General features: G+C 59.2%; 3 protein-coding genes and 1 long non-coding RNA gene across 7 annotated transcripts in view; 2 read left to right on the top strand and 2 right to left on the bottom strand.

Annotated features, from left to right (window-relative positions):
* Positions 1 to 134, bottom strand: part of Lgals2 (galectin 2) — a 24,592-nt gene extending 24,458 nt beyond the window's left edge. Inside the window, exon 1 of the mRNA XM_058574285.1 lies at positions 36 to 134. Within this exon, the coding sequence (XP_058430268.1) occupies positions 36 to 119 (84 nt within the window). The 5' untranslated portion in view covers positions 120 to 134. The remainder of the gene's footprint in view (positions 1 to 35) is intronic.
* Gga1 (golgi associated, gamma adaptin ear containing, ARF binding protein 1) overlaps positions 1 to 18,470 on the top strand; it is a 19,420-nt gene extending 950 nt beyond the window's left edge. The window contains exons 1-17 of one of the 3 annotated variants that reach the window (XM_058574284.1): positions 788 to 805; positions 3,406 to 3,490; positions 5,230 to 5,305; positions 5,787 to 5,885; positions 6,799 to 6,922; positions 7,531 to 7,631; positions 8,266 to 8,346; positions 10,257 to 10,397; positions 10,475 to 10,556; positions 11,672 to 11,779; positions 12,646 to 12,798; positions 15,264 to 15,328; positions 15,668 to 15,840; positions 16,225 to 16,412; positions 17,051 to 17,220; positions 17,403 to 17,513; positions 17,598 to 18,470. In XM_058574284.1, the coding sequence (XP_058430267.1) occupies positions 5,802 to 5,885; positions 6,799 to 6,922; positions 7,531 to 7,631; positions 8,266 to 8,346; positions 10,257 to 10,397; positions 10,475 to 10,556; positions 11,672 to 11,779; positions 12,646 to 12,798; positions 15,264 to 15,328; positions 15,668 to 15,840; positions 16,225 to 16,412; positions 17,051 to 17,220; positions 17,403 to 17,513; positions 17,598 to 17,708 (1,692 nt within the window). In that variant the 5' untranslated portion in view covers positions 788 to 805; positions 3,406 to 3,490; positions 5,230 to 5,305; positions 5,787 to 5,801 and the 3' untranslated portion in view covers positions 17,709 to 18,470. Of the gene's footprint in view, positions 1 to 787; positions 806 to 3,405; positions 3,491 to 5,229; positions 5,306 to 5,786; positions 5,886 to 6,798; positions 6,923 to 7,530; positions 7,632 to 8,265; positions 8,347 to 10,256; positions 10,398 to 10,474; positions 10,557 to 11,671; positions 11,780 to 12,645; positions 12,799 to 15,263; positions 15,329 to 15,667; positions 15,841 to 16,224; positions 16,413 to 17,050; positions 17,221 to 17,402; positions 17,514 to 17,597 lie in introns of those variants that run through there. The other 2 variants (XM_046429749.2, XM_046429751.2) reach the window with 2 other exon arrangements.
* On the bottom strand, positions 15,959 to 23,352 carry LOC124083155 (uncharacterized). Its single transcript, XR_006848658.2, has 2 exons — positions 23,092 to 23,352; positions 15,959 to 22,426 (listed from the first exon to the last, which is right to left on the bottom strand). It is a non-coding gene; the product is annotated as an uncharacterized LOC124083155 (long non-coding RNA).
* Positions 23,328 to 26,964, top strand: part of Sh3bp1 (SH3 domain binding protein 1) — a 10,775-nt gene continuing 7,138 nt past the window's right edge. The window contains exons 1-6 of one of the 2 annotated variants that reach the window (XM_046429747.2): positions 23,328 to 23,473; positions 24,614 to 24,656; positions 24,852 to 24,956; positions 25,980 to 26,056; positions 26,284 to 26,395; positions 26,482 to 26,558. In XM_046429747.2, coding sequence (XP_046285703.1) covers positions 23,415 to 23,473; positions 24,614 to 24,656; positions 24,852 to 24,956; positions 25,980 to 26,056; positions 26,284 to 26,395; positions 26,482 to 26,558 — 473 coding nt within the window. In that variant the 5' untranslated portion in view covers positions 23,328 to 23,414. The remainder of the gene's footprint in view (positions 23,474 to 24,613; positions 24,657 to 24,851; positions 24,957 to 25,979; positions 26,057 to 26,283; positions 26,396 to 26,481; positions 26,559 to 26,964) is intronic. The other variant, XM_046429748.2, reaches the window with a different exon arrangement.

Raw genomic sequence — 26,964 nt, forward strand, 5'->3', positions numbered from 1 at the left:
CGCGGTCCCCACCGTGAGGAACCCCCAAGACCTACATGCTTGGAGGGTCCGGTCCCAGGCTCCATAAGTAAATCCAAGTTCGCTGTCACTGCCCCCAGCCCGGTCCTCTTACTCTGCATCTCCGTCCACGATTGCTTTTCCAGCTCTTGCCGAGCTTCCTCCAAAGGCCTCTGCACCTTTTCCCAGTCTGTCCCCAGAGACAGCGTCCTGTTCAGGCTTCTGAACCCCCACGCCCTCCAGCTGAGCTGCCTGTCCTGCAATGCTGAGGATCCTCAGCCCTCACTATCCCCTTCCTAGACTCTGCCCTCCGAAAGCCATGATTTGCTTCTCACTGGTCTAGTGACAGCTCTCTTCCAAGGTTTTTCCTCCTTTGACCCCTTCACTGGGCCAGGTCTGCAGGGAAGCCTCTTGGGCCCGGACATACCAGGGAGCTTTGCAGGGTGGTTTGGGGTCGTGACCAGCCCTTTTTAAGCCATTCTTGAGCAGAGTTGAACTCTGAGTTGGCCTTGGAACCACGCCATCCCCAGGGATGTGTCAATCAGTCTGGCCAGTGTGGGGAATGTGGTGGGTAAAAAGGAGGCACTCAGAGACCATTGACTGTTCCAGAATGCTACAAGTGTCCAGGTCTCAGCAGCAACTCGGAGGGTTGGGTTGGGCCCTGGTTGACTGATTTCAGGCTGATTGCAAACTTTTTAAGTTCTTTTTTAAAGTATTTATTTTATAGTTGTAGTTGTCAATACCTTTATTTTATTTCTTTATTTTTATGTGGTGCTGAGGATCGAACCCAGGGCCTCGCACGTGCTAGGTGAGCGCTCTACCACTGAGCCACCACCCCAGCCCCAAGACAGTTTTTAAGTCTGAGTGATGCACAACAGTCTCAGGTGTAGCTCAGGGGTAGAGCCTGGCCTGGCATGCACCGTCCCTGCATGGTGGGTTGGGGGCTCAGCTGGAGGGACAGATTTAGCAACAGTGGGAATTTTCAGAGAGGCCAGAGTCCAGAAACAGGCAGAAGTTGGGGACACCTGGGTTTGACTAGTTCTGGATAAATTAGGGCTGAGATTGTTTTCTCTTTTTCTTTCCCTTTGAATCCTAGCAAAATTTTGAGCTTTTCCTTAGTGGCGGTTGGAGGTAAATAATGATATTGTCACCACTTTGGAGTGACAGGGTGGAGTTGCACCCTGTTGTGAAACCCACCCTCCCTCCCTCCTCTCCCAAGGCGCTCTCCCCTGCTGCCTGCCAGGGAAGGTCTTGCCCAGATAGAGTTGAGAGGGCCAGGGCAGTGGGTCAGGTTTTCTTGGACTTTAAGCCCCATGAAGGGGAGAGCCGGTGGCCTGTAAGACCCACGCTTCCTCCACAAGTTGTTTCCAGAATCAGTGATAGTGTCCTTATTCCGGCTCACATGTCCTTGACACTTGAGACTTCCTATTTTGCCCACCCCACCCCCAGCTGAATGTCATCAAGTGGACAGGGCCTCCCTCCCAAGTCTTTCTTTCTGACTGGTGTTCCCCAGCCTTTGGCCATGTTGGGGGCCTGGGAGGCGGAGTATGTAGGGGAGGGCATATTCCTGGTATTTCCAGGGGTTCAGCAAGGTCTTCTGTTCCTTTAAGGGAATGGGAGGTCCTACTGGGCTCCTGAGACAGAAACTTAGACCTAGGAAGAAAATGCTTCACTTGATTCAGCCCATCTTCTCTGAGCAGTCCCAGGGAATGGCCACCCCCAGCGTCTTCTACGCCACCTTTTGCTCTTTGCTTTGTATTACCTTGCAACAGATAGTATGCAGTATCCTGTGTTTGTCTATTAGTCTTAGCATTGTGTTCCTCTTGCTGGGCCATTGGCCGCAGGAGGCAGGCGTTTAATCTTGTTTGCTGCACTAGGCGCAGCACCCCAGGCTTACTGAATAGATATGCCCTGAGTGGATGGCTGTCAGGCACTGGGACCCCAGGCTCTGGCCCCCTGCCACAGCATAGGGCCCCGGGACAGGCGCCACATGCTGGGTCCCCAACTTCCTCCTCTATAGATCCTTCTGTGTCCCACCTCCTGGGCTCTGTTCCCTCCACACCCAGCTCAGTGTCCAGATGTGGGCAGAACTGGCTGGGAACAGGTGAAGCTCAGAGACGGGCTGTGAGGAGCGAGGGTCCCCCTCCGTCTCCCCAGGGCCTTGCCATGCACAAAGCGTTTTGTCATCTTAAATTAGTCCCTGTTTCTTTTCTTTCTTTCTTTTTTTTTTAAAGAGAGTGTGAGAGAGAGAGAGGGAGAAGAGAGAGAGAGAGAATTTTTCAATATTTATTTTCTAGTTTTCGGCGGACACAACATCTTTGTTTGTATGTGGTGCTGAGGATCGAACCCGGGCCGCACGCATGCCAGGCGAGCGTGCTACCGCTTGAGCCACATCCCCAGCCCTAGTCCCTGTTTCATTCTGACTTTACAAGTGGGGAGTTGGAGGTCCAGGGAAGTTATGACCTACTTTGTTTCTTAAACAATGTTGGGGTCAAGGGACAAGTGTCTGGTCTTAATTCCCATCCCCTTTCTGTAGATGACCTCACCCCCACGTGCTCACAGCTGACCCCTCATTCATGGTGCATTTTCCACTGGCTGAGGGGAGAGGGGTGTACACAGTGGCTGTGACACGGGATGATAGCAGGCTTGGGTCTGCAATTCAGAGGACACAGACAAAGAACTCACCCCACACTGCTACCTGGGCAGTGGAGAGCTCAGGAGGACTGCCTGGAGGAGGTGGCGCTGAGCCACACCCCAGAGAAGGGCCAGCATGACAACAAAACCTGCTTTCCTTTCCAAGGGCCTCACACCCTCCTGTGCTCAGCTCTGTGCGTCTTCTGACTGTGAACTGGTCACAGGCCGGCCCCCAGCTCGGGTGACTCCTTCCAGTCCCTGCTGAGTGCTTCATCTTCCAGGCAGCTTCCCCTGTGCCCTGAATGCCCTGCCTCCTCATCTGGGCCCATGGCTCCTTTGCCTCCCTCTGTCAGTGACAGAACCTAGCTTCTCTTGGTCCACTGCCTGGCCACACAGCTCCTTGAGAGTGGGACCCTGGCTTCCCCGCCTCTTACTTCTGGATCTTTTCTGAGCATAAATTCCAGAAGCAGAATCAGCAGAGCTGAAGTTGGTGTGGCAGGGGTACAACTGTAAGGAAGAGGAGATAGGAGGAGGAAAGTGGCCCTGGGCAGAGCCTCCAAGAGTGGGGCCCAGTGGTGGGAAGCTGAGTGGGGGCCTGCCCAGGTCCTTACCTGTTCACCTACCGGACTGGAGCTTGGACACAGGTCTTGGGACTCTCTGGGCAGGAAGTGAAGCGAGGCCACTGCTGTGTGCTTGTCCCTCCTGCTCCCAGCATGGGGTTGGGGAGCAGGGGCTCCTCTGCCTGGCTACTCTGAGGCGCCTCTCCTCCTGCAGACAGAGCCACAAACCCCCTGAACAAGGAGCTGAACTGGGCCAGCATCAACGGCTTCTGTGAGCAGCTCAATGAGGACTTTGAGGGGTAGGTGGCCCTCTCTTACATACTCCTCAGAACACTCTGTACTTGCAGCGTGCACCTGCCTGGCCATGGGTGAAAGGACCTGCCTCCTCACTGGATGGAGCACTTCCCAGTTGGCAACAGTAGTGGGCCTTTGAGCCCAGGGCTACTTGTGTGTCGTTCTGAGTTGTGCCTCGTGGGGCCCATGTTATAGGTTAAGACCCTGAGGCTCAGGGGATGAGCAGTTGGCCCCAAGATCTGATCGGGAGGCAAGGGCACTGGGCCTCCCCTCCCCCCCCCCACCCCCCCCCACCCCGCTGGTGGAGGGCCACATGCTCCCCAGCAGACTTTTTGCTCAAGGAAGAACCATACCCACCTCGTAGAGCCACCTGGCGTGCCTGTCAGGACACACATTCTTGGGCTGCCTGAGCTTAGCTGTTGGCAGGGGCTGAGGGGTGGGCATTCTTTTTTGTGGTACTGGGGATTAAGACCAGGAACCCTTTACCACTGAGCTATATCCCCAGGCTTTTGAAAAATTTCGTTTTGACAACAGGATTTTGCTAAGTTACTGAGGCTGGCCTTAAATGTGGGATCCTCAGCCGAGCGTGGTGGCCCATGCCTGTAATCCCAGTGGCTTAGGAGGCTGAGGCAGGAGGATCCCGAGTTCAAAGCCAGCCTCAGCAAAAGCAAGGTGCTAAGCAACTCAGTGAGGCCCTGTCCCCAAATAAAATACAAAATAGGACTGGGGGTATGGCTCAGTAGCTGGGTGCCCCCAAGTTCAATCCCCAGGACCCGCCCCCCACAAAAAAAGTGTGGGATCCTCCTGCACCTCAGCCTCCTGAGTCAGTGGGGCTCTAACTGGAAATGTGTGTCCCTACAGGCTCCTCTGGGGGGCTGAGACAGGGACACAGCCCTGTGTGCTTCTTCTCTGCCCCACTTTCACCAGGGCCAGGGCTGCCTGGGGGCGAATCCCACCCTCTCTCTGCTGATTGACCTCTGAGCTCAGTTTCTTCAGCTGTCAGGTGGGAATGATGGTGCTGCCCACCTGGGGGGTGCCGAAGGCTCCCTGGCCACCTCATGAGGCTCAGGTGGGAAAGCGCATGAGGCGCTCTGTGTCACCAGTGCTCAGCAAATACTACCTGCACTGACTCCGGCAGTCATCTTTTGTGATCTGGTTGACATTGTCACCTCCTCCACCATGAAGCTGCTCTGATTTTCCCGGCAGGAAGTCCCCTGCCATCTTGAGTCCCCAGGGAACTGCGCCTGTCACTCCTGGCACATCATTCATGGGTCACTCCCTGATGGGTCCTGAGAAGGCTCTGCTCCTCTGGCCAGGCTTGTCTCTGCAGCAAGCAGGGGACAAGACCAATTGTTTTTTTTTTTTTTTTTAAAGAGAGAGAGAGAGAGAGAGAGAATTTTTTAATATTTATTTTTTAGTTCTCTGCAGACACAACATCTTTGTTTGTATGTGGTGCTGAGGATCGAACCTGGGCCGCACGCATGCCAGGCGAGCGCGCTACCGCTTGAGCCACATCCCCAGCCCACCAATTGTATTTCTTAAAACCAGCCAAAGGCTCAGCTTGCTTTAGGGCCTGCCTGGCCCTGCCCTGCCACCACCCAGCTCCCCGTCTGATCCAGAGTGGGCCTTTGCGTATCCCTGCAGAAGCCACGAAGTGCTGAACTCCCAGCGGGCTGCCCTTTCCCTCCGCTGGGGTGACGGGACTTTATGGCAACCCTGGCTCTGTGTTGTTTCTCCCACCCAGGCCTCCACTTGCCACCCGGCTGCTGGCCCACAAGATCCAGTCCCCACAAGAGTGGGAGGCCATCCAGGCCCTGACGGTGAGAAGGGGACAGAGGGTACCGTCTGTCCCCAGCCAGGTGATGGCACCAGGGAAGGCCAGACTGAGGGTCCATCAGCTCTACTTAAGAGTTCAGGGGAGTTGTAGGTGGGGGAGAGGAAGCTTTTTTTTTATTTTAATAATTATGTATTTAATATGTGTGAGGTTTAATCCTGATTTCACAGATGTAGTTTAGAATAGTGCCAAAATAGATAATGCCAACTTAAGTTTTAACAAAGAAAAAAATTAGCAAAATTGTGTCCAAGTGATGCTGGGAGGTGGCCCCTGTGGTGAAGGGGGTCACTGCAGTGCTGCAGGTGGGGTGACCGGTCACTGTACAGCCCCTGGCCACATCCCTAGCCGGTCTGACAGTCAGACGCCTCCGAGCCACAGAATCTTGGTCTTCACGAGTGCTCACCCTGGACTCATGGGGAGTGTGGGAGACACCGCCTCCTCTGGGCCCTCACCCCCCTCCCGCCCAGGTGCTGGAGACCTGCATGAAGAGCTGCGGCAAGAGGTTCCACGATGAGGTGGGCAAGTTCCGCTTCCTGAACGAGCTCATCAAAGTCGTGTCTCCCAAGGTGGGTGCCCCAGCCTGAGCTACACATGCCGTGTCAGACAAGGGCCACAGAAGGAGGACGCCCAGACAGGCCCCCTGGCAAACCCTCAGCCCCTGTGGGAACTTGTACCCAGTAGAGGCACAGATTCTTTCTCACGGCCCCTCCCATCCGAGTCCAGTAGCTTGGAGCGTCTGAGAACACTTTCGGCTGACCGAAGGCAGGCAGCTGTGGAGCTGCTCGGTCCTCAGGGAGGGCTGGTCCCAAGGAATGGCTTGTCCTGTTCAGGCTGCCCTGGCCTCGAGATTACTCCCAGGTGCAAGCCTGGCCATGGCACCCTACGTGGCCTCTGACACACGTCAGCTTCTGGCCTTTTGCCTGAGGAGTCCTCCCCCACAGGTCATGGACGTGTTCAGTGGGGTGAGCGCCCACCTGCTTTACCATTCCTTGCTCAGACCCATCCTTTGATCAGAGCTGCTATATAATGCGGGTGGTCCCCACCCTCCTCCCACAAGACGGCTCTGGAGGTAGAGCCCCTCTGCCAGCCTGTTTGCTGTTGGAACTTTTTGCGGGGCCCAGGGCCTAGAGTGCCACACTGCTGCTTCCTGGTCAGCCTGGGAGCGTCTGGCTCCTCCTCCTTGAGATCTCAAGGTTAAGTCATCCATGAGCTGTGAGCAGGCCCTGGGCTCTGGTTTTCCTGCGTTGGCTCTCCAGCCACGCCTCTATGGGGGAAACTGAGTCACAGGGAGCTGACACATCCAGTAGGTGGCAGAGCTGGGAGGTGAGATCAGTCTGCACCAGCCTAGTGTGGCAAGGGTGTGAGGACCCCAGAGTCCAAAGGCTCCCGAGGGAGTCCTGGGAGGCCGCTGGTCCAGGTTGGGCTTGCAGTGAAGGGGGCCAGGCAGTGTCAAAGCATCCCCTCCTCGTGTCCTTTAAGTACCTGGGCTCCAGGACGTCAGAGAAGGTGAAGAACAAGATCTTGGAGCTGCTCTACAGCTGGACGGTCGGCCTGCCCGAGGAAGTGAAGATCGCAGAGGCCTACCAGATGCTGAAGAAGCAGGGTGAGGCACCCAGAGAGTGTGGGGACCAGCAGCCCTCCCCCTCCAGCAGTTTCAGGGGCTTCTGGGCCTGCAAGATTGGAAACTTTACTTTCTCAAAAACATAAAGCCAGCACATGCAGTGGCACACACCTATAACCCCAGTGGCTCAGAGGCTGAGACATGAGGATTGTAAATTCAAAGTCAGCCTCAGCAATTTAGCAAAGCCCTAAGCAATTTAGCAAGAACCTGTCTCAAAAAAAAAAAAAAAAAAAAATTAAAAGGATGTGGCTCAGTGGTTAAGCACCCATGGGTTCAATTTCTGGTACCAAAAAAAAAAAAAAAAAACCAGTCAGTGGGACCTTTCTGTGGCTTTTCTGGAGCACAGCCTGGGTGGAGAAAAGGTAGCGTTGGGTCAGGCTTCTCCTCAGAGAGTGGCCTTAAACAATGGATGGCCAAACCCTCTTTTTTTGCTGTTCAGTATGGTAGGTCCAGGGTAGACCCCAGCCCCCCAAAGTCAAGAACCAGTGTGCTAGAGAGACCAGCTTTGGCCTTCTGTCTTGTACCTTCCCATCTCGCCCTGCCCTGGGGGCTGGGATCTGCTGACAGCCTTCTGACTCCATCTACCCCAGGGATTGTGAAGTCGGACCCCAAGCTTCCCGAGGATGCCATCTTTCCCCTCCCCCCTCCACGGCCCAAGAATGTGATCTTCGAAGACGAGGAGAAGTCCAAGGTGAGACTGCAGGGAGAATCATGTGGCACCTCGGCTGGTTTGGGTCAGTGGTTTCTGTCTCCTGGCTGCCTAGGCCTTGGCCTTTGGAGCAGAGGCTTCTGCTGAGCATAGTCACTATAGAGGGTGACAGGCACTGCGTGTTGACTACTTCCCATACAGTGTCCCTGCATTTGATAAACACAGGAGTTGTCCTTGGGATTGGTTTGAGGAGTTTATATATATTTAAACCTTTTATTAACAATTTATTAGCTTTTTGTTAAAGAAGCATGCACTTGTGGATAAGACATTTAGCAGCAGAGGAAGAATATTAAGCCAAGGACTGTAACATGGAGGTGGGAGTCAACGCTGCTCTCTCCCCAGCCCCAGAGGCCACTACTGTTGAGTCTCCCACCTCCTCCTAGAAAGGTTCTCAGAAAGCCCGAGTAGCAGAAGGAGCGCTGTCTGTTGAGGACCTGCCTCTGCCAGGCTCTGTGTGCAGGGCCTCAGTAGTCTTTATGGCCCCCATCAGTATCGGTCAGTCCTCACCATCTCAGAGAGCTTTAGCCACTTGCCCAGGTCCCACACCGGGAGACGGGGAGCTGGACTGTGGCCCTTGGCCTAGTGTGGCCTCACAGTTACATGCCTGTCTCCTCAGATGCTGGCCCGCCTGCTGAAGAGCTCCCACCCCGAGGACCTCCGGGCAGCCAACAAGCTCATCAAGGAGATGGTGCAGGAGGTGACAGCTGGGCCCAGAGCCCAGGGAGGAGCCACGGTGGGAGGGAGGGTGGAGCTGGGCCACTGAACTGGGACTGTGTGTGCAGAGACAGGGGACCTGCAGTGACCCAGCTAGAGGGTTGTCTCGGCAAAGGGCTGTCACTAGGGGCCCAACATGTGGAAGGAAGAATTTCCCTGTGGTTCGACACAACGTGCCCTGGACGGACTTCTACAAAACCGGTGCCCGTTCCAAAAACATAGAAATTATTGAGAGCTGGGGGTGTGGCTCAGTGGTAGAGGGCTTGCCTGGCCTGTGTGAGTAACTGGGTTCAACTCTCAGCACCACATATAAGTAAATAAATAACATAAAGGTCCATCGACAACTAAAAAAAAAAGGTTAAGGGTCAGCCTGGTGTGGTGGTGTGTCATTATAATCCAGCCACTCAAGAGGATGACAAGTTCTAGGCCAACTGAGGCAATTCAGAGAAACCCTATCTCAAAACAAAAAAATTTAAAGAGGGCCGGGATGTAACTCAGTTAGGTCACTTGCCTAACATTCTCGAGACCCTGGATTCAATCCCCAGTATCACCAAAAGAAAAAGTGAAGGGCTCTGAGGCAGACTCCGCTGGGGCAGGAGGAGGCGACTCTGTCCCCCCGGGTCTACAGCGCTCATCCAGCTGCAGCCCCCCGTGACTGGATCACCAGATCACCAGAAAATCCTGAAATCTGGGTTTTCATTTTTTTAGTGCACTGTAGTTACACATAATAGTGGGGTTCACTTTTTCATATCCTCAGTGCACATAACAGTTTTCTCCATTTCAGCCCCCATTGTTAACTCCCTTTCTCCCCTTCTCCCTCCCCCAGAACCCTGGATGTTCGCATGAAGTCTCCCACTTCCCCACTGATAGCAGCCACTTCACAGTTAATTTTTTAAGTTTGGTCTCCACAGAAGCTGCTGGTTCCTTCTTCCTGGGAAGGGAGTCTGGTCTGGGCAGGTGGCCAGGCTTAAGCTCAGGTCTTAGATGGATTCTGCCAAGGGATCCTCTGGGGACCCTGCACAGGCTCTGGAGAGTGTGTGCCCAGAGGCTCAGAGGGCAGGACCTCGGGTCATCTTGAAGGACTGAGCCGTGTGTCCACCTTTGCCCTGCAAGGGAGGTACTTGCCCAGTCAGCAGGCAGCTTGCCTCCTGCACTAGCTCTGGTTTTGTTTCTGTTTTTTCCTTTTTTCAGTGGGGGGTGTTATTGGGGATTGAACCCAGGGGTGCTCTTCCACTGAGCTATGTCTCGGCTCTTTTTATTTTATTGTGAGACAGAGTCTCACCAAGTTGCTGAGACTGGCCTTAAACTTGCCGTCCTCCTGCCTCAGCCTCCCAAGTAACTGAGATTAGAGGTGTGTGCCACTGTGCCCAGCTCTACAGTCACCCTTAAAGGCCAAGAGCTCTGCAAACTCGGCACCACCCACTGACACTGGGAAGGGCACTGCACTCACTTCTAGGTTGGTTCGGTGACCGTGACTGACCCCCTTCACTGTCAAGTACAGGAACCTGGTTTCAAGAAACAAACACAAGGAGGGGCGGGGTTGCTTGGAACCACAGGTGTGGCTCTGAGGCCCTGGTCCTTCAGGAGCACCTGGTGAGAGCATGGGACACTGGATTCCTGGGCTCTCTCTGGAGACTCTGATGAGTTTGTGCAGAGACCTGGGCCCAGGGGGCGCTGTCAGAAGGGAAGGAAGTGACTGCAGGGGGCTTCCTGGGCCACAGCACCCTGTCCCGAGTGTTGGGTTCTGTAAGGTGTAGCAGGCCCCACCTGGAGCAGATGGCACGCTAGCCACCCCTCTGCCAGACTCCAGTGCGCACTTTCTGGGGTGGGCTGGGCAGTGCCTGGCTCCCACTGGGCCTGACAGGCTTTCGGGGTGTTGCTGCTGCTTCTCAGGACCAGAAGCGGATGGAGAAGATCTCCAAGCGGGTGAATGCCATCGAGGAGGTGAACAACAACGTGAAACTCCTGACGGAGATGGTGATGAGCCACAGCCAGGGCGGCACGGCATCCAGCAGCAGCGAGGACCTCATGAAGGTCTGTCCGCCCTTCCCCACTCCCAGACTTTTCCAAAGCCCATGTCCACCCTGACACCCCTACCCTGCTGTCCCCAGGAGCTGTACCAGCGCTGTGAGCGGATGCGGCCCACACTCTTTCGACTGGCCAGTGACACAGAAGACAATGATGAGGCCCTAGGTGAGCCCGGGGTCAGGTGCAGCCCCATCCCTGAGCCTCTTGCCCGACCTTGTCCAGGTCCTGCCAGACAAGGGCAGCTGGAAGCAGCCGCCACCAGGGGGCCTCCTCCTCCATCCTGACTGTGGTGTCTCCACTTTGAGGAAGGAGGAAGCAGAGAACAGGGCTACTGCCGGTGTCCTTAAGAGACCCTGTGAGCTAGGCCCCCTCACAGACATCTCATTTACTGCCCACAAGCTGCACATTGTCTCCTTTTCACAGCTGGGCTCAGCGAGGGAGAGATGAGCCCCAGCCACAGAGCAGAACACGGTGGAGCCAGGGTAGACAGTCCCGCTGCTGAGATTGAGCTGGAAACTCAGAGTGAATCTTGAAGCCCTGTCAGTTATAGAACTGAGCCTGGTGGCCTCTGCAGGGCCACACAGTAGTTTCCTTTCCTTGTCCTCTGCCTGCATATCAGCCAGAGCCCCTGGGCAGTGGTCGGGTGGTGTTTCCCCCTCTGGTGCTATGGCACAGCCCCCGGAGCGCCTGTCTCGCCAGGCACCTGGCTTCTCCCATGAGGATCCTCAATGCCCAGGTTGCTTTAGCTCTGGCTCCCAAAGAGGCCATAGTGTGAGGACCTAGTCTGTCCCAGGCACTCCGGCCCTTGGGGTACAGCCATGTGGAAGTTGCCCAGAGTCTGCTCGAGGCGCTGTGGCCTAATGAAGGGAAGCAGTGATGGCCAGGCCACACGCCCAGCTTGTCAGGCAGCTTGTCAGGCAGTGGTGGCTGCTTGGAGGCAGGAGGCAGGAGGCAAGGGGTGGGGTAGGGAAGGACCCCTGAGGTGCCTCTGGGGGAAGACCTGAAGGCAATAGGGCCAAGGCCACCGAGGCCTGAGGCGTCCCACGCAGAGCCAGTGTGGACACCTGGAGGTAGGAGTGTTCCTGGGACGCTCGGGCAGCAGGCAGCGTGGAGGGCTCCTGAGGTGGGGTGTGAGGCGGAGAGAGCAGGGGCCTGGGGCTAGTAGTCGAGACAGGACCACCGACCCCACTGCCTGGGGCTGGGGGGCTGTGAGTGCTCCCCTCTCCCACCCGAGGCCCCACGTTCCTTTAGCCCGGCCTCTCCCCTCCTGCCTTTTCCAGCGGAAATCCTGCAGGCCAACGACAGCCTCACCCAGGTGATCAACCTGTACAAGCAGCTGGTGCGGGGCGAGGAGGTCAACGGCGATGCGGCCGCCGGCCCCATCCCTGGTGAGGAGGTGGCAGGAGAGCTGGGAAGGGACCCTGCAGGCTGGAGGCACAGAGTGGAAGGAGGCACACTGGTCCCAGAGCTGTTGACGTGACTGCCAAGGTGACCCTGGCCCCTTAAGATGGGAAGCCCCAGGGGAGAAGCCTGGACCACGTCTGTGCGAGGCTGCAGCTGGGGGGGACGTCTGGAGGGAGCGGGCATTGGGCGGGAACAGACAGGAGAAGGAGGCCTTTCTTCCACTTGGTGAATCAGGCACCTGCTCTGTGGGCTGGCTGACACCCCCAAGGCCTGATTTAACCACAGAAAGCAGGAGGGAGGATCAGGCATGAGAAGACAACGGACTCAGCTCACACCAGGGTGAAACCGCAGCCTGGGATGGTGCAGGACTGGAGTTGGCCCTGTTGGGCGGCAGGGGCACCACAGAAGCGCCAGAGTGCCAGCAGGGCTCAGGGGTGGGGAGCGGTGCCATGGGAGAAAAGGAAACACGGGCACATCCTGCCGAGTGAGCTTTTGTTAGTGACCAGTCACACATTCAGTGGTGGTCCCATAAGATTGTGTCACCTTATGACATCGTAGCATTGTTTGCTACCTGGTTTACATGAGTACGCTCTGTGGTGTTCACACCAGTGATGATATCTCCCAGAACGCGTCCCTGTTGTTAAGTGAGGTGTGACTGAGTTCTAAGCAGAAGTACACTGTGTGCTAAGGAGGGCCTGTGAGCTGATTCCAGCTGGGCTGGTGTGGCCATGGAGGGACAGCAGGAAGCCATTCTGAAGGGTGGGAGGATGGGTGTCGCTAGCCTGCAGCCCCCACGCTCCAAGGGCCAAGCGTCCACCTAGGACTGGCCCAGCTCTCCTTTCCCACCCAGGGAGCACCTCGGCCCTGCTGGACCTGTCAGGCCTGGATCTCCCTCCCACGGGCACCACCTACCCAGCCATGCCCCCCCACCCCGCGGACCAGACCAGCCCTGAGCAGCTCAGCACCTCAGTTTCTCTGCTGGATGATGAGCTCATGTCTCTAGGTGAGGGTGGAGCCAGCCCTGGAGGAGGGAGGGGAGGCCCTGGCGGTGGGCATGCGCTGGAGCATGATGCCCAGGGCACACCTTGCAGCTTGCCAGGCACCAGCATTCTGCACTCCAGATGTGGATCTGGTGAGGCATGAGGTGGGCGGAAGGCCCAGTTCATGGCTGAGGAAGCCAAGGTTCAGGGAAATTAGGAGTGAGGTCACACAGTCAAAGGGTGAGGCTGGCCAGCCTCAGGAGCCCTGATGAGCAGCCACACCCAGGCTCGGCCACCTGCAGGAAAGCTCAGGGACTTCCCTCCTCGGGAGCCAGGAGCTACGGGCACCCAAGGTGCTGTGTGACCCGTCTCAAGCCCCTCTGGGTGCAGCAGCCCCACCCGGGAGCCTAGAAGAGGCATGAATAACATTCTCCTCGTGATAGCCACTGAGGTCAAGAAAAGGGCCCCATCAAGGAGTATGTGGGGGTACGTGGGAAAGCCAAGGCTTGGAAGCTGAGAGCCACGCTGCATTTTCCTGAGCCAGTTCTTGAGTAGAAACTGAACCTGGAGCCAGGGCTGCAGCTCGGAGCACACGCTGGGCATGTGCTGGGTGCCATCCCAGCATCTTCTCTCACACACACGAAGCGACAGCTGACTGGGTGGCAGGGTCTGCCTGGTGTTCTGGAGTGTTCCTGCAGCATAGCGCCCAGTGCCGCGTTGTGTCCCAGATAAGCCTCCGAGCACCCCGGGATGCAGGTGGGATGCAGGTGCCGCTCGGGTCCCTGTTGTGCAGATGAGTCAGCAGGAAGGGCTCTGGGGGTGAAGTGGGCTCCACTGCTCTCCTTTGTTCCGTTTAAGAAAAGGGCAGTGACTTACAAAAACTTATGAGATAATAATGAAAAATTTAAAAAAAGAAAAGAGCAGTGTGGACTGTGGTCTCCCCGCCAGCACCTGCCTAAGAGGCTGGCTATGACCCATCCAGAGCCCGGGGTGACCTGTGGCAAGGATGCTCATGCAGGTTGCTTTTGCCTGGCAGAGCTGGGCCAGGCAGCGGAGGACAGGGGAGCGATGACAGGACTCTGTCCCTGTGGCAGAGCAGCCTGCGCACGCGAGCAAGGTGTGCTGCTTGGCGTTTCCTGTCCCCCAGTGGCTTCCGCAGAGCTCTGTGCCTCCAGCTTCCTCTGGTTTCTTCTCAGAGGCAGAGTGTGGGAGCAGGAACCAGAAGTGCAGGCCGCTCACAGCCCAGCCCTGGGGACGGGAAGGGGAGTCTGGTCCTGATTGCTCCCTGGGGCAGGAGGGGTGGGTGGTGGTCAGGGCTCCTGTCTGTCAGGGCTCCTGTCTGTCAGGGCATTCTGGCCTGCTCAAGCGATCTCTCGGGTCTGAGAGCCACTGCTGTGGCCTCAGTTCAAAGGTGAGACCCAGGGAGGCCAAGTGACAGAGCTGCCTACAGACACCAGCAATCAAGTTCCCTGATCAAGTCTGGATTCTGTCACTTTTCCAACTGTGTGACCTGGGGCAGGTGACTTAACCCTTCATCCCTTAAAGAATTCACACCTACCTTTTAAGGTCATTTGAGGATTAAGCAAGACCCACTTTTTTTTTTTTTTAATACCTTGAGACATGGTCTTGCTAAGTTGCTGAAGCTGACCTCAAACTTAAAATCTTCCTGCCTCATCTGTGTGCCAGCACTTCCAAAGTGCCCACACTCTGGGCACAGCAGATGTCAACAGTGACACTGTTACCTCTGGTCTCAAAGGGCTGTACTAGCTGGAGACCCAACAGTCCCAGCTTCTTGGAGCCCTCTCCTCTGCCTGCCAGAGGGCACTTCTGTTTGGACCTACCTCACTCAGAAATTGCTGGAAGCAGGGTCATACATCTTTTCTAGATCAAACTCCAGAGTGAGCGAGGCTGGGGGTGTTCCAGGTGCAGGTCAGGCTAGTTAGTGACCTCCTGCTGACCAGCAGGCCAGTCCCTAGAGCCATCCAGAGGGCCCAGTGCTCCTGGACACCAGTCAGTTGGCCTTATTGATCTATGCCAGGGGACACATGGGGACACTGAGGCTTAGCCGCCACAGTGCTTGCTCAGGCTGCTCAGACGACATCCCTTGAATCAGCTATCAGGCAGGAGGACAGTGCTGACCCCTGCTTGCCTGGACCTGTGTGGTTAGGAGTCTCTTCCCCTCACCACCACCCCAGCACCCCCCTCAGCCACCAGCTGAGGAACATAAGGGGAAGTCCTGACTTCTGTCCTTGAATCGGCTTCACAGTGGCCCTGCTGAGAAGAGAAGCACATGTGGCTACAAAATGGGCTTCTGGGACTTCACTATTTCTGTCCACCACTAGTTCCCTCTGAAAGTGCGGGTTTCTCCCTTCCGAGCCAAGCTTCTCAGAAACAGGGGGTTGGAGAACCCCAGATCAGCAGCCATGCCCAGGCCCCTCACCCCTGTGCACCCAGTCCAGCCACTTCTTTTCCTGTCCTCCTTCCTCAGGCCTGAGTGACCCCACACCCCCTACAGGCCCCAGCTTGGACGGTGCTGGATGGAACAGCTTCCAGGTAGGAGTGGCCTGGACAGCCCCACTTATCCCAGCCCCTGGGGCAGTGGGGCAGGGGGACAGGGAGGAGCAGCCTGAGGGTGACAGTGAAGGGACCTTGGGCTCCCTGGTGGCACACCCAGGGAAGAGAAAAGCAGTTTGTCCTGTCCTCGCTGTTGGCTACGTCACACCCAGGCCCTAGCCTTGGCTCTCCCTTGGGGCATTAGCCCAGTCTTGGGGTCCCTGGAGGGTGACTTTGAAGTACCTGGAATGTGGAGTCCCCAGCCACTCAACCTCACGACAGGGCCGGGACCCTGTCCCCTCCTCAGGAGCCCCTCCAACCGCTTTCTTTGCCCCACAGTCCTCAGACGGTGCTGAGCCTCCAGCCCCTGCTTCAGCCCAGGTCCCCAGCACGGACATCCGGCCACCAGGACAGATGTCCCTGCCAGCCAGCAGTGGCCTGGATGACCTGGACCTCCTGGGGAAGACCCTCCTGCAGCAGTCACTGCCCCCAGAGGCCCAGCAAGTGCGGTGGTGAGGGCTGCCTTGCCGACTCGGGAGGGAGCCTCCGTCCCCTCAGACCAGCCGCTTTGGGCCTGCACAGGCCCCGCAGGAAGGCTCGTCATTCCCAGAGTGACCAAAGCAGGCTCAGTGAAGGTTCCAGAGTGGAGTTTATGGAGAGAATCTGTGCCCACTCACATGTCCCCAGAAGTCCCCAGCAACTGGAAGGACACAGAGCTAAAGTGGGCAGTTGTGGGGGGGTGCCGGGGGAACAGGAGCTGGCCATTCTACTGGCGAGGTGACCGACGGCCAGAGAGAGAGTGATGTGTGGGGATGGGCCAGGAAGCCCAGCCTTTCCTAGTCCCCTGATCTCCTGACCACCAAAGAGTCACTTTTAACACACTGTTCCCCAATAAGGGAGAAGCAGCAGCCAGCCCCCCGGCTCACACTCCGGGACCTGCAGAATAAGAGCAGCTCACCCAGCCCCAGTGCCACCAGCCTCCTCCACGCCGTGTCCCCAGAGCCCCCTGGGCCTCCACAGCAGCCCCTGCCCACTGAGCTCTCACTGGCCAACATCACTGTGCCCCTGGAGTCCATCAAACCCAGTGAGTGGGGCAGGGTGGGAGGGGGAGGCCGGGCCAGGTCAGTGGCTGCCCCCTGGGCCCTGCCATTGGCCACCTCAGTGGGGAGCACTGAGCAGGCCTTTCCTCCTGGAGCCCAGAGCAGTTGCAAAGCTGCTGCGTGAGCCCAGGTCCTGCAGCTGGGGCTCCTGGGAGACAGACCCTGGCCCGGCTCCCCAGGAAGGCAGGAGTCGGGATACAAAGGTTTGGGCCCCAAGATTATGAAACCAAACTGTAATAAAAATGCAGGTCCAAGCCTGGGACATGTCCCCCAGGAGCACTTGGAGGCCACTGCCCAGCACCAGGTCCTAAGCAGACACGAGGGCTAGCTGTCCTCTCATCCTGGTCGTCTCCATGAGCTCACTGTGACCCAGGGTATCACGCCCTCCATGTCCCTGTCTTACCAGTAGGAAGACAGCTCAGAGAAGGGGAGTAGCGGGGTCACAGTGAGTGTGTGACCCAAACTCAGCACAGCCCTTCGCCCCAGCTGGGAGCCACAGGGGCTCTGCTGCAGGGGCGTCCTGCCCCTGTCTGCGGACCAGGCGCACTGCTGCCCCGGCGGAGGCAGGCTGGGTGAGGGGTTCGCTCACTGGGGAGCCCATCGTCCCCCCTTCTCTCCACAGGCAGCATCTTGCCCGTGACCGTGTATGACCAGCATGGCTTCCGCGTCCTCTTCCACTTTGCCCGCGACCCGCTGCCTGGCCGAGCTGACGTGTTGGTGGTGGTGGTATCCATGCTCAGCACTGCCCCCCAGCCCATCCGCAACATCGTGTTCCAGTCAGCGGTGCCCAAGGTGACGCTGCAGGGCTGGGCTGGGGAGCCCGCTGCCTGAGGACAGGCAGGGACAAGGTCTCCCTTCTTTGCTGGGGGTAAAAGGGAGCCAAAGGACAGAGTCCCTCAGCGGGGAGCTGGCCTGGTTCCTCGGGCCATGGGAGGTGACCGGGGCTAGCTGTGCCGTCTGCCCTCCTGCCACAGGTCATGAAGGTGAAGCTGCAGCCCCCCTCAGGGACGGAGCTGCCGGCGTTCAACCCCGTTGTCCACCCCTCAGCCATCACTCAGGTCCTGCTCCTCGCCAACCCCCAGAAGGTGAAGGGCCCAGCTGAGCCGGGCCGGGCTGTGGGCGGGGGCCACCTCTCCTCCCCTAACCCTCCGCCTTCGCCATCTGCCCAGGAGAAGGTCCGCCTGCGCTACAAGCTCATCTTCACCATGGGCGACCAGACCTACAGCGAGATGGGCGACGTGGACCAGTTCCCCCCGCCTGAGACCTGGGGCAGCCTCTAGAACAGAGGGGCTGGGGAGAGGAGAGGACAGGGGCCAGCGCTGTGCAGCCTGGGGAGAGGCTGTGGTGGCCTGGACACCCTCTGTTCTCCGTGGCCATGTGCCCCTGGCCTGGTGCATCTCCCCCCACCCTGTGGCCCCAGGTGACTCTTCCCCTCCTGCTTTGCCTCCCCACCTGCTGAGCCAAACCCAGCGGGAGGTTGGGCCTGGGTTTGCACCACCAGGGTCCCCCAAAACTGGTGGGGTCCTGGAGCAGGGAGGGCTGCCCAGCCATGGAAGGACTTGGGTCTAAGGGAAGAAGCCTGGCCATCGGGCCCAGCCCTGACCCCAGCCCGGGTGGGGTCTTCCCCACCTGTCTCATGCCTTATGGGAAGGCCCAGCCATAAACGGGAGGTCAGGCTGGAGCTGGGGACCAGCCAGGCCTCCTCATAGGAACCCAGTGACTGGGGGACACCCGTGCCCCCACTGTTTGCACTCTGCTGTGTGGTTTGGCTCCTTTGCTTTTCTTTCGGAGTAGCCGGTGGCTGCAGCCCAGGCCCTGCCTCCTGGGGGCCTCTCTTCACTGCGAGGTCTCTAGAGGGACTGTGGGAGCCCGGGGTGAGGCCGGAGGGTGGCCCAGGCAGGGCTCCCGGAGCTCTCAATTCGTCTGTGCTGGGCCTCCCGGGGCGCCTCACGCCTGGCCACCCATCTGCCCACGGTCAGCAGTGGAGGCGGCGGGGGCGGGGGCGCAAGTATTTATGAAAATAAAACGTCCTTGTTCCTGGACCAGCCGCTGTCTTGGCCCTACTGAGGCTGATGGAGAGAGGAGGGGTCCTGGGTGGGGCTGCCTGTGAAACTCTGTCACCATCTTGGGAGGTCAGCCATGGTGTCATCGTCCCCCCCATCCCCCCTTGCCCAGAAGAGGCCCTGCTCAGGGGCCTGTGGCTGCTGAGCCACCAGAGCGTCCCACCCAGCGGTGGGGGGTGGGGCTGCTGGGAGCTGCTGCCTGTAGGGGAGTCCGATGTGAAGGGGGGACTGCCCTCAGCACTTCCTCCTCCTGAGCTCAGCCCACAGGGCCACACCGCCCTGGAGGGACCCTGAGCCCCAGCTCCCCTAGGCCCATGGTCTGTGCAGAGATGGGCCTGGAACCCCAGCAGAAGGCCATTCCCCAGCTGCAGCTTACCCCCACCCAGGGTGGCCAGGGTGCAGACCCCGAGCAGGCAGAGGCCACGAGGTGAGGAGACCCCAGCCCCGCCTGCCATCCTGAGCCGGGGTTCTCTCGTGAAGGGGAGGCTGGCCATCACCTCTCAGCAGACACACTCCCTAAGGACCTGGGAGATCCCACATTTATTTAAGAAACCAGTTTTACTTTGTGGAACCCAGTGTTTTCCTGGTTTGAACTTGGCTGCTGAGCCCTGTCCACAGAGAACAGCCAGGTCCACGCTGGTGGTGCAGGGTGACAGGAGACACGTCCCCACTGGGGCCTCTTCCCTATCAGATCTCCACAGTGTGACTCGTGCCTGTGTCCCACCTGAACAGGGCCGTGTGATCTCATCCTGCTGCCCTTCCCTGAATGCTCCAACACCTCCAAAGTAACCGCAGTTGGAAGGTGCCCACCTGGAGTCTCAGGGTCACATCTCAATCATACTGTCCCTGAAGGGCTTCAGGTTGGCTTGGAGACAGCATGGTGGGCTTAGAGTTGGGGCTGGTTCCAGCTGCTGTGCTGGTGCTGGCCTGCCGTGTGACTACTGGACGTGCTTCCCTTTCTGGCCCTGAGGTCTCTTGTTTGAAAAGGTGGGAGGGACCCACTGGGCCTAAAGGCCCTTCAGAAGAGTCCCTGAGCCAAAGGACCCAGGCAGTTAAGGGACAGGGAATCCCTTCAACCTCAGACCCTCTGCCCTCCTGTCCTTGTCCACCCATTGCTGCCCACCAGGCCAGTCTTGTTGGGGTGCCCCAGTGCAAGGCAGGCCCGGTCTTCAGCTCACGCTGGCACCCTAGGGGTGGGGCAGGGCAGGACATGGGCTAATAGCAGTCTGAGGGTCCCAGCAGGTTCTGACCAGAGGAGGGGCTCTTGTCCCCACCGCCTGGAAGGCCCTGTGTGGCTTCAGGCAGGCCTGGAGTTGGACTGGGCAGGGTGCTCAGGGGAAGCAGCTCTTCTCCTGAAGGGTGACCCCCACCACCATGCCAAGACCATGGGACTTCCCGACATGGAAGCCACACTCTGGCCACCGTTAGGCCAGGGCAGCAGTTAGTGTTTTGGTAACCACGGCATACTGCTCACCTGTTCAGATGCCAAGAGCAACAGGGAGCCCTCCCCCGCTCCCTCAGTCTCCGCAGCCTCATAGCCAGGGCGCAGGACCCAGGAGGCCAGCCTGGCCCGAGGCCACACCTGCAGCCCCTCCATGAAGTCTCAACTCCCCTGGGAAGACAGGAACTGAGGCTTGGGCCAGCTCTGGAGGTCACACATGCAGAACCTGGGGTCTGCACCAACAGTCTAGAGAGGAGCTGGCCACCAGGCGCAGGGCACTCCCGGCCCCGGAGCCTGCTCCTCCAGCCTCTGTCAGCCCTGACTTTGGTCCTCTGGAGCCGGGGGCAAGGGCACACACTATCCCGGGGCTACTGATGGGAGGCCTTGTGCCTCAGCCCCACCTGAGGGTTCCTGGAAAGTCCTTTGGCTGGGGGCGAGGGCAAAGGAGTTCTAGAATCCCAGAGAGCACACTGGTGCCCAGCTGCTCTGGGCAGAGGCCACACAGCGCAGTGCCAGGCTGACCACAAACTAGCAATTTGTACAAGTGTCTCAGATGGGATGCTGCCCCCGCCACTGCCGACCTCACAGCAGCCGCTGCCCCGCCTGCACCCTGCCTCCCCACAGACACCTCTCTGTCACACATTTGTTGGTGCAGGAAAATCCGTGCCAAGACCGCGGGGCCCCTCCAAGTGGCCACAGGTTGAAGCAGGGGCGAGGGCCAGTACTAATGGAGTTTCCAGGCGTTGCCACCACGGAAAGGAAAGCAACTGTGGGCTTTGGGGCTGACATCTGCCCTCTACCACTCAGACAGCAAGGGGCCCTGGGCCAGTAGCAGCAATCTCATCTGTAAAATGGGGACAAAGACAAAGCTCACTGGAGGATGTGCTAAGGACTGTGGGAGGCAACAGACTCATCTCAAGGGCGACCTAGGAGGAGTGGGGTGAGGGCTCCTTCCACTCGGGGCTTTCGGTGGGCTGGATAACAAAGGAAACCAGAAATGGCCCAGGCACTTTTCTAAGCATTTTCCACATTAATCTGTTTAAGCCTCCCAGCCCCCATAGTCCATCTTACCATGGGGACACCGAGGCAGGGGGTGAACCATCTTGGGCAAGATGGCCTCAGACCAGCTCCATGACCCGCTACAGCTCTATCCTCACAGTGGTTGATGCCAGGTCCTCTCTTGCCATTTGGGTGGACTATGTCCACAGGGCTCCCAGGACTACACACACTGCTGGGCTCCCAGGGATTCTGCATGGGCCAGATGAGTGCCAGGACTCCCCCCAGGAGGAGACACAACCTGGTGTAGAGCCAGGTAAGTCACAGGCCCCTTGGTTAGGAAAGGACGTGGGAGGGGTCAGCTGGTGACCTCTGAGGCCTTTCCCCACCTGCATTTCTTTTTGTTTTGTTTTTGTGGTGCTGGGGATTGAACCCAGGGACTTGTGCATGTGAGGCCAACACTCTACCACCTGAGCCATATCCCCAGATCCCACACCTGCAATTTCTAAAAATTCCACAATCCCTGTGATCCCAGCATTCACTGATGGAAACCGCATCTGATCACAACATCTTTCCAAGGACAGCTTCAGACCCAAGCTCTGGGGCTTCCAGCCTTCTATGACTCAACAGCCCCGTGTGACATGAGAGGCCCTAAAACACACCGGTCGTCCAGTCAAGAGGTACAGCAGCCCAGGCCAGGTCAGAACCAGAAGTCTCCTGGGTCAGGCTAGAGGGGAACCTGGATCCCTGGCTAGAGGGGACGGCCTGATACGATGCTGGCTGTTTCCACAGAAGCTGCAGCTAAGTCCATGTGGACAGGTCCCCTCCTAGACCAAGCCAGGCCTCACCCTCAGGAACCTTCAGACCAGATGAGTAGCTGGACAAGCCCAAGTCCAATGTGGTTTGGGCTGGAGGTTGAGCTAGCTGAGGGCAGGAGCATGGTGGAGTCCAGAGACTTCCCCAGGGTGGGAGAGCTGGCACCTGAGGTCAGGCTGCCAGCCTGGGAATCTTCAGCTTCCCAAGGCTGTGCCCAACAGGTTGTGCCCATTGCAGAGACAAGAAAACTGAACCACGAGGAAGTTCTAGGATCTGGCTAGCGGGAAAGGTGGAAGGGAAGGACCAGAACCCCGACATCCAAACCCAGGCCCACAATATGCACTCGGCTCACCAGGGCTTCCCCACACCCTCCCCAGGATCCCTGGCCAGAAGCCTTCCTGGGAGGGAAAGGAGGTGGGGAGGGATCCCCTCACCCAGACCTGAGCCTTTGATCCTGGGGCCAGGATTCCACTCAGGTGGGCTCCCAGCTGGGAGCAGCTGCTGGGTTCCATCTCAGTTCCTCCAGCCTCCATGGGGCCTGCCAGACCCTCCTTCAGGGACTGGAGGGCGGCCAGTTTCCAGTGAGCACTCTGTAGGTACCAGGCCCTGTTCTGGGCACTGGGAATGTGGAGATGTCTGAAGCCAAGGTGCTCCCACCACAGACAGTAGGCGCTGGGCAGAGCTGGAACAGAACAGAAACTGACTTCATGAAGTGGAGGGAGCTGGGGCCTCTCCCGCACACCCTCCCCGGATGCCTGCCGGCCACACTGGGAAGGGAAAGGACAGCTCTTTCTCAGTGGCTCTTGTCCTGTATAACCAGCAGTTACCGAGTACCTGCTGGGCAGGCCAAAGAGCTGACTCCGGGAAACAGCGCCCACATCGTCCACTTACAAAAGGGCAAGGGCAGGAGTTAGGGACGTTTGCCAGGAGGAAGGAGAGGAGAAGGGGCTTTACAGATGCAAGAAATTGTCCCTGCTGAGGTCCTCCACAGGGGGACAAGAGCAGGAGTTGGGAGGCTGGAGGAGCAGATGGGCGGGGTCAAGGCAGCAGTGCACTAGGGACAGGGGCGCAGAGTGCCAGGGACTTGTCCCAGGGTAACAGCAGCCGGTGGTCCCAGAAGTCAAAGCTCCCAGCCCGCCAGCCAGCAGGGGCAGCGGACAGAGGTGCTCCGGGACAGGGAGCCGGGGCCGCATCCCTCTGCCGGCCCCAGGGACAGCACGGGTCAGAGAGGCCCCTGTCCTGGGCCTCCCTCCCAGCCGCGGAGCCCTCCTTCCCCTTGAGAGGGGTGCAAAGGTTGTTTGTACCCGAGGCCCGCGGCGGCGGAGGGCGGTGGCGGCCGCGGCTTACCTGCTTCCCGCCACGGGCGGGGCCAGGCGGGCGGGGAGGAGCCGGGCGCACGACCTGGGGACCGCGGGCGGCCGGCCGGCGGGACACTCGCGGGGCGGCCGAGCGAGGGTCGTGGGGGGCCCGGAAGCCCGGGGAGAGCGGGACGACAACTTGGAGAGAGGAGTGACCTGGGGGCCGGGGGCGGAGTCGGCGGGAGGAGGCAGCCGGGGCGCGCGGCCCAGGAAGCCGAGCGCCGCCCACCCATCCGGGCCAGGCGGCGCGGGAGGCAGCGCCGGCGCCCGCCCCGACCCCCGCCGCGACCCCGCGCCCAGGCCGGCCCCACGATGATGAAGCGGCAGCTGCACCGCATGCGGCAGCTGGCCCAGACGGGCAGCTTGGGACGGTGAGTGTCACCCGCTTCCAGCCCCGCTCTCGCCCCGCAGGACCCCAGAGGGCGCGGAGGGTGGGGGACGGGTGGGGGAGGCGGGGACAGCTGGGCAGCCGCCCTCCGGCCGCCAGAACCCTGCCCTCTCCTCCCCACCGAGGCCGCCGACTCCCAGGCAGAGCTGGCCTCTGGGGAAGGGGCGCCCCAGCCCGGATTGGAGGGGGCTGCTCGGGGGGAGACCGCCCCGACCAGGGACCTGGCTCTTCTCTGCCTCCGCAGCCTCGGAGTGATCGTCCCCCCTGACCTCACTTGTGCCCTCTGGACAATGGGGACAGTTAACCACTTCTGGCTGTTAGGTGGGGGAGGGACCCTGTCCTGGTCTGGAGAGAAGCCGCTGTCCCTGTCCTGTCCCCTCCTGTCCCCTCCGCCTGCCCACAGGCCTCCTGCTTCTTGGTCCTGCTTCTGCTTTTCTCCAGCCCAGGTGGAAATGTCCCCTGGTCTCCCTGCGCCCTCCCCCAGCTCCTGAGCTGGCGGAGGAGCAGAGGCCGGAAGTTTGGGGAGCCTCTGAAGGCCTGTCCTCTGCTCCTTCCCCAGCTGAGTTCCCCATTCTGTGGTCCCAGGGGAAGGGACCGCGTGTCCAGAGACCAGTTCTAGTCTCACACTGGCACAACCGCCTGTGTGCGCCTGGGCAGCCAGGCCACCCTTCGAGGGGCCTCAGCGTCCCTGTGTGTCCCCCAGCGGGGACCCAGAGGCTGCCCGCCCCTGCCCACAGCTGCTGTCCAGAGTCTCCTGTGCCCAACAGCTCAGAAGTCCCCGCTCCCACACTTCCCATTCTGGGGCCAGCCTAGGCCTCCTCTTTCCGGGCAGGCTGACAGTCTGCAAGGCGAGCAGAAGAGAGGCCTTGCCCCTGCCACCCACAGCCGGGCCCTGTGGCCCTCCCACCCACTCAGGACACAGCCCCGGGTGGAGGAGGAAGTCATGTATCCTCTTCCACCCCTTGGAATGTGCTCCAACTGGGATGAGGCAGGCAGGCCACCCAGCGTGGCCCCACCTGGGAGGGGCACTGGAAGCACCTGGGGTCCCTGTGCCCTGTGGGGGGTGGGGCAGGGAGGCAGGGGTTCCTCAACCTGCTCCACATCAACTGTCCCCTCCCTGCAGCACTCCTGAGACTGCCGAGTTCCTGGGTGAGGACCTGCTGCAGGTACGTGTCTGGGCCCGCTGAGGGAGGCAGGCCTGAGCAGGCTGCCTCAGAAAGGCCCTTGGGGACACTGGCTGGGCCCCACTGGAGTCATTCCCCTTGCTGTTGGCTGCGGGGTCGCAGGAGGAGGAAAGAGAAGGGAGTTTCTGCTCTAGGGAGGACAGCCACCCGCGGCCCACAGCCACCTCTCCCTCGCAGGTGGAGCAGCGCCTGGAGCCCGCCAAGCGAGCAGCCCACAATGTCCACAAACGGCTGCAGGCCTGTCTGCAGGGCCAGAGTGGGGCCGACATGGACAAGCGGGTGGTGAGTGGGGGTTCCTGGGAGGACCCAGGCAGGAGGTTTCTGTCCAGTGCAGGGGCAAGGTCAGGGCTGGGCTCTCCCTTGCCAGTGTGAACCTCTGCACCTAGGTCAAGAGACTGCTGTCCCAAGGCCCCTGGGGAGGTACCTCACTCCTGAAAGCCCTGGCTTCCCCATCCCTTCCTGGCCCTGCCCCTGTGCACCATCCCTGTGGGCCCCCCGCTGGCCTCTGACAGCACCTGAACCTTTCTGTCCAATCAGCTCACAGAGCAATCTCCCTGGGCAGCCTTGGAGGGAGTGGCTTTCATGCTGGATTTTGAGGGACACTCGCTGGTGTTATCTTGATCCCTCGATGCCACTCTGCTGCTAAGACATGATCAAGCCTGTCTCTCACGGGGTGCTGAGAGCCCCAGCGGGAGATGCTATTTACAATGAGGAAAATAGGCTTAAAGTCCCTCACCTAAGATCACACAACTAGCAAGGGACAGAAGTCCGGTCTGACCTTTGGTCTCTGATCCCAAAGCTAGGTGCTGTCTGTCACTCCAGGTGGGAGAGTGGGGGAGTCAGTCAACAGTTTAATGTGGCCAGAACATGGGGTTGGCAAGAGGGTGCCGTGGCAGGTTTGAGCTCAGCACTCAGAGGTGGCCAGGTCAGCCAACTGTTACACCCTGGGGCAGGGGAAAGAGTCCCACTCCAAGGCTAGCTCCTCCTTTTTTCCCTCCAACTGTGTGACCTTGGGTAAGTTCCCTACCCTCTCTGTGCAGTAGTTTCCTAGTCCTTGATGGGACTTTGGGATTCCTTCCTGCCCAATTAGGTGACTTCTAGAAGGGAGGGAAGGGGACCTCAGATAGGGGTTCTGTACGTGGTTATAGGGAGACGTCACCTGTTCGTCCCTGTCATTCAGTCTTCACCACCCCCTGTGTCTGGCCCTCCTGGTCCCTCCCCCTGCCTGGGGCTTGCCCGAGGGAGCTCAGGCAGGGTGGGGGGCAGGTGCCCTCATGCTCACAGCCCACCCCACATTCCCTGCAGAAGAAGCTTCCCCTCATGGCCCTGTCTACCACCATGGCCGAGAGCTTCAAGGAGCTGGACCCGGATTCCAGCATGGGGTGAGCAGAGAGGACCCCACCCTCATCTGAGGATACTGGAAAGTGATCCTAGGTTGGGAGGGGTCCAAGTCGGCAAGAGCATCCACACCAAAAGGTGACCGGCTGGGGACAGGGTCCCATTTGGTGAGGGTGGCCAGGCCTGAGAGAGCCTGGAGGAGGGGCCCCACCAAGTGCTTCCAGGTGGGGCGAGGGCCGCGGGACTCTGGCCCACGGGCGCTGTTCCACAGGAAGGCCTTGGAGATGAGCTGTGTCATCCAGAACCAGCTGGCCCGCATCCTGGCCGAGTTTGAGATGACCCTGGAGAGGGATGTCCTGCAGCCACTCAGCAGGCTGAGTGAGGTGACCCTGTCCCCTGAGCCAGGTCCCACCCTCCCCAGCTCCCAGCTCCCTCCCTCTGCCCACCGAACCTTCCCCTCCCTGCGCAGGAGGAGCTGCCAACCATCCTGAAGCACAAGAAAAGCCTGCAGAAGCTGGTCTCTGACTGGAACACCCTCAAGAGCAGGTAGGGCCGGGGCCTGGGTCAGGCCACAGCTCTGAGACCCCTGCCACACTAGGAGACTGCAGGGCCCCCTGGGTAGTGTGTGCTTGGGCCCATGGCTGGTCCGAGGAAACACGTGTGGGGAGGGTACATGAGAGGCTGTGTACGTGCTGGTGACAGCCAGTGTCACGGGAATCCCAGTGTCACGGTGACCCCTAGGAAACCTGCAATCTCCAAGATCCCTGAATGGCCAGGAGGCCCGTCTTGCTCCCTGAGTTTAGTGGTTGTGATCACCACAGCCAACACCAGGGGTCGCCCCAGAGCACTCTCACCCAAGCCAGGAACCCTAGAAAGCCGTTGGTCAGGTGTGCGGAAGGGACCCTTGGCTCTGGACATGCCATGGGGCTGGTGACCACCCCCCGTTGGGATC

Source organism: Marmota monax, unplaced genomic scaffold (genome assembly GCF_021218885.2).
Source record: "Marmota monax isolate L192 unplaced genomic scaffold, Marmota_monax_Labrador192_F-V1.1 WCK01_AAM20220418_F8-fsc00051, whole genome shotgun sequence".
NCBI lineage: Eukaryota > Metazoa > Chordata > Mammalia > Rodentia > Sciuridae > Marmota > Marmota monax.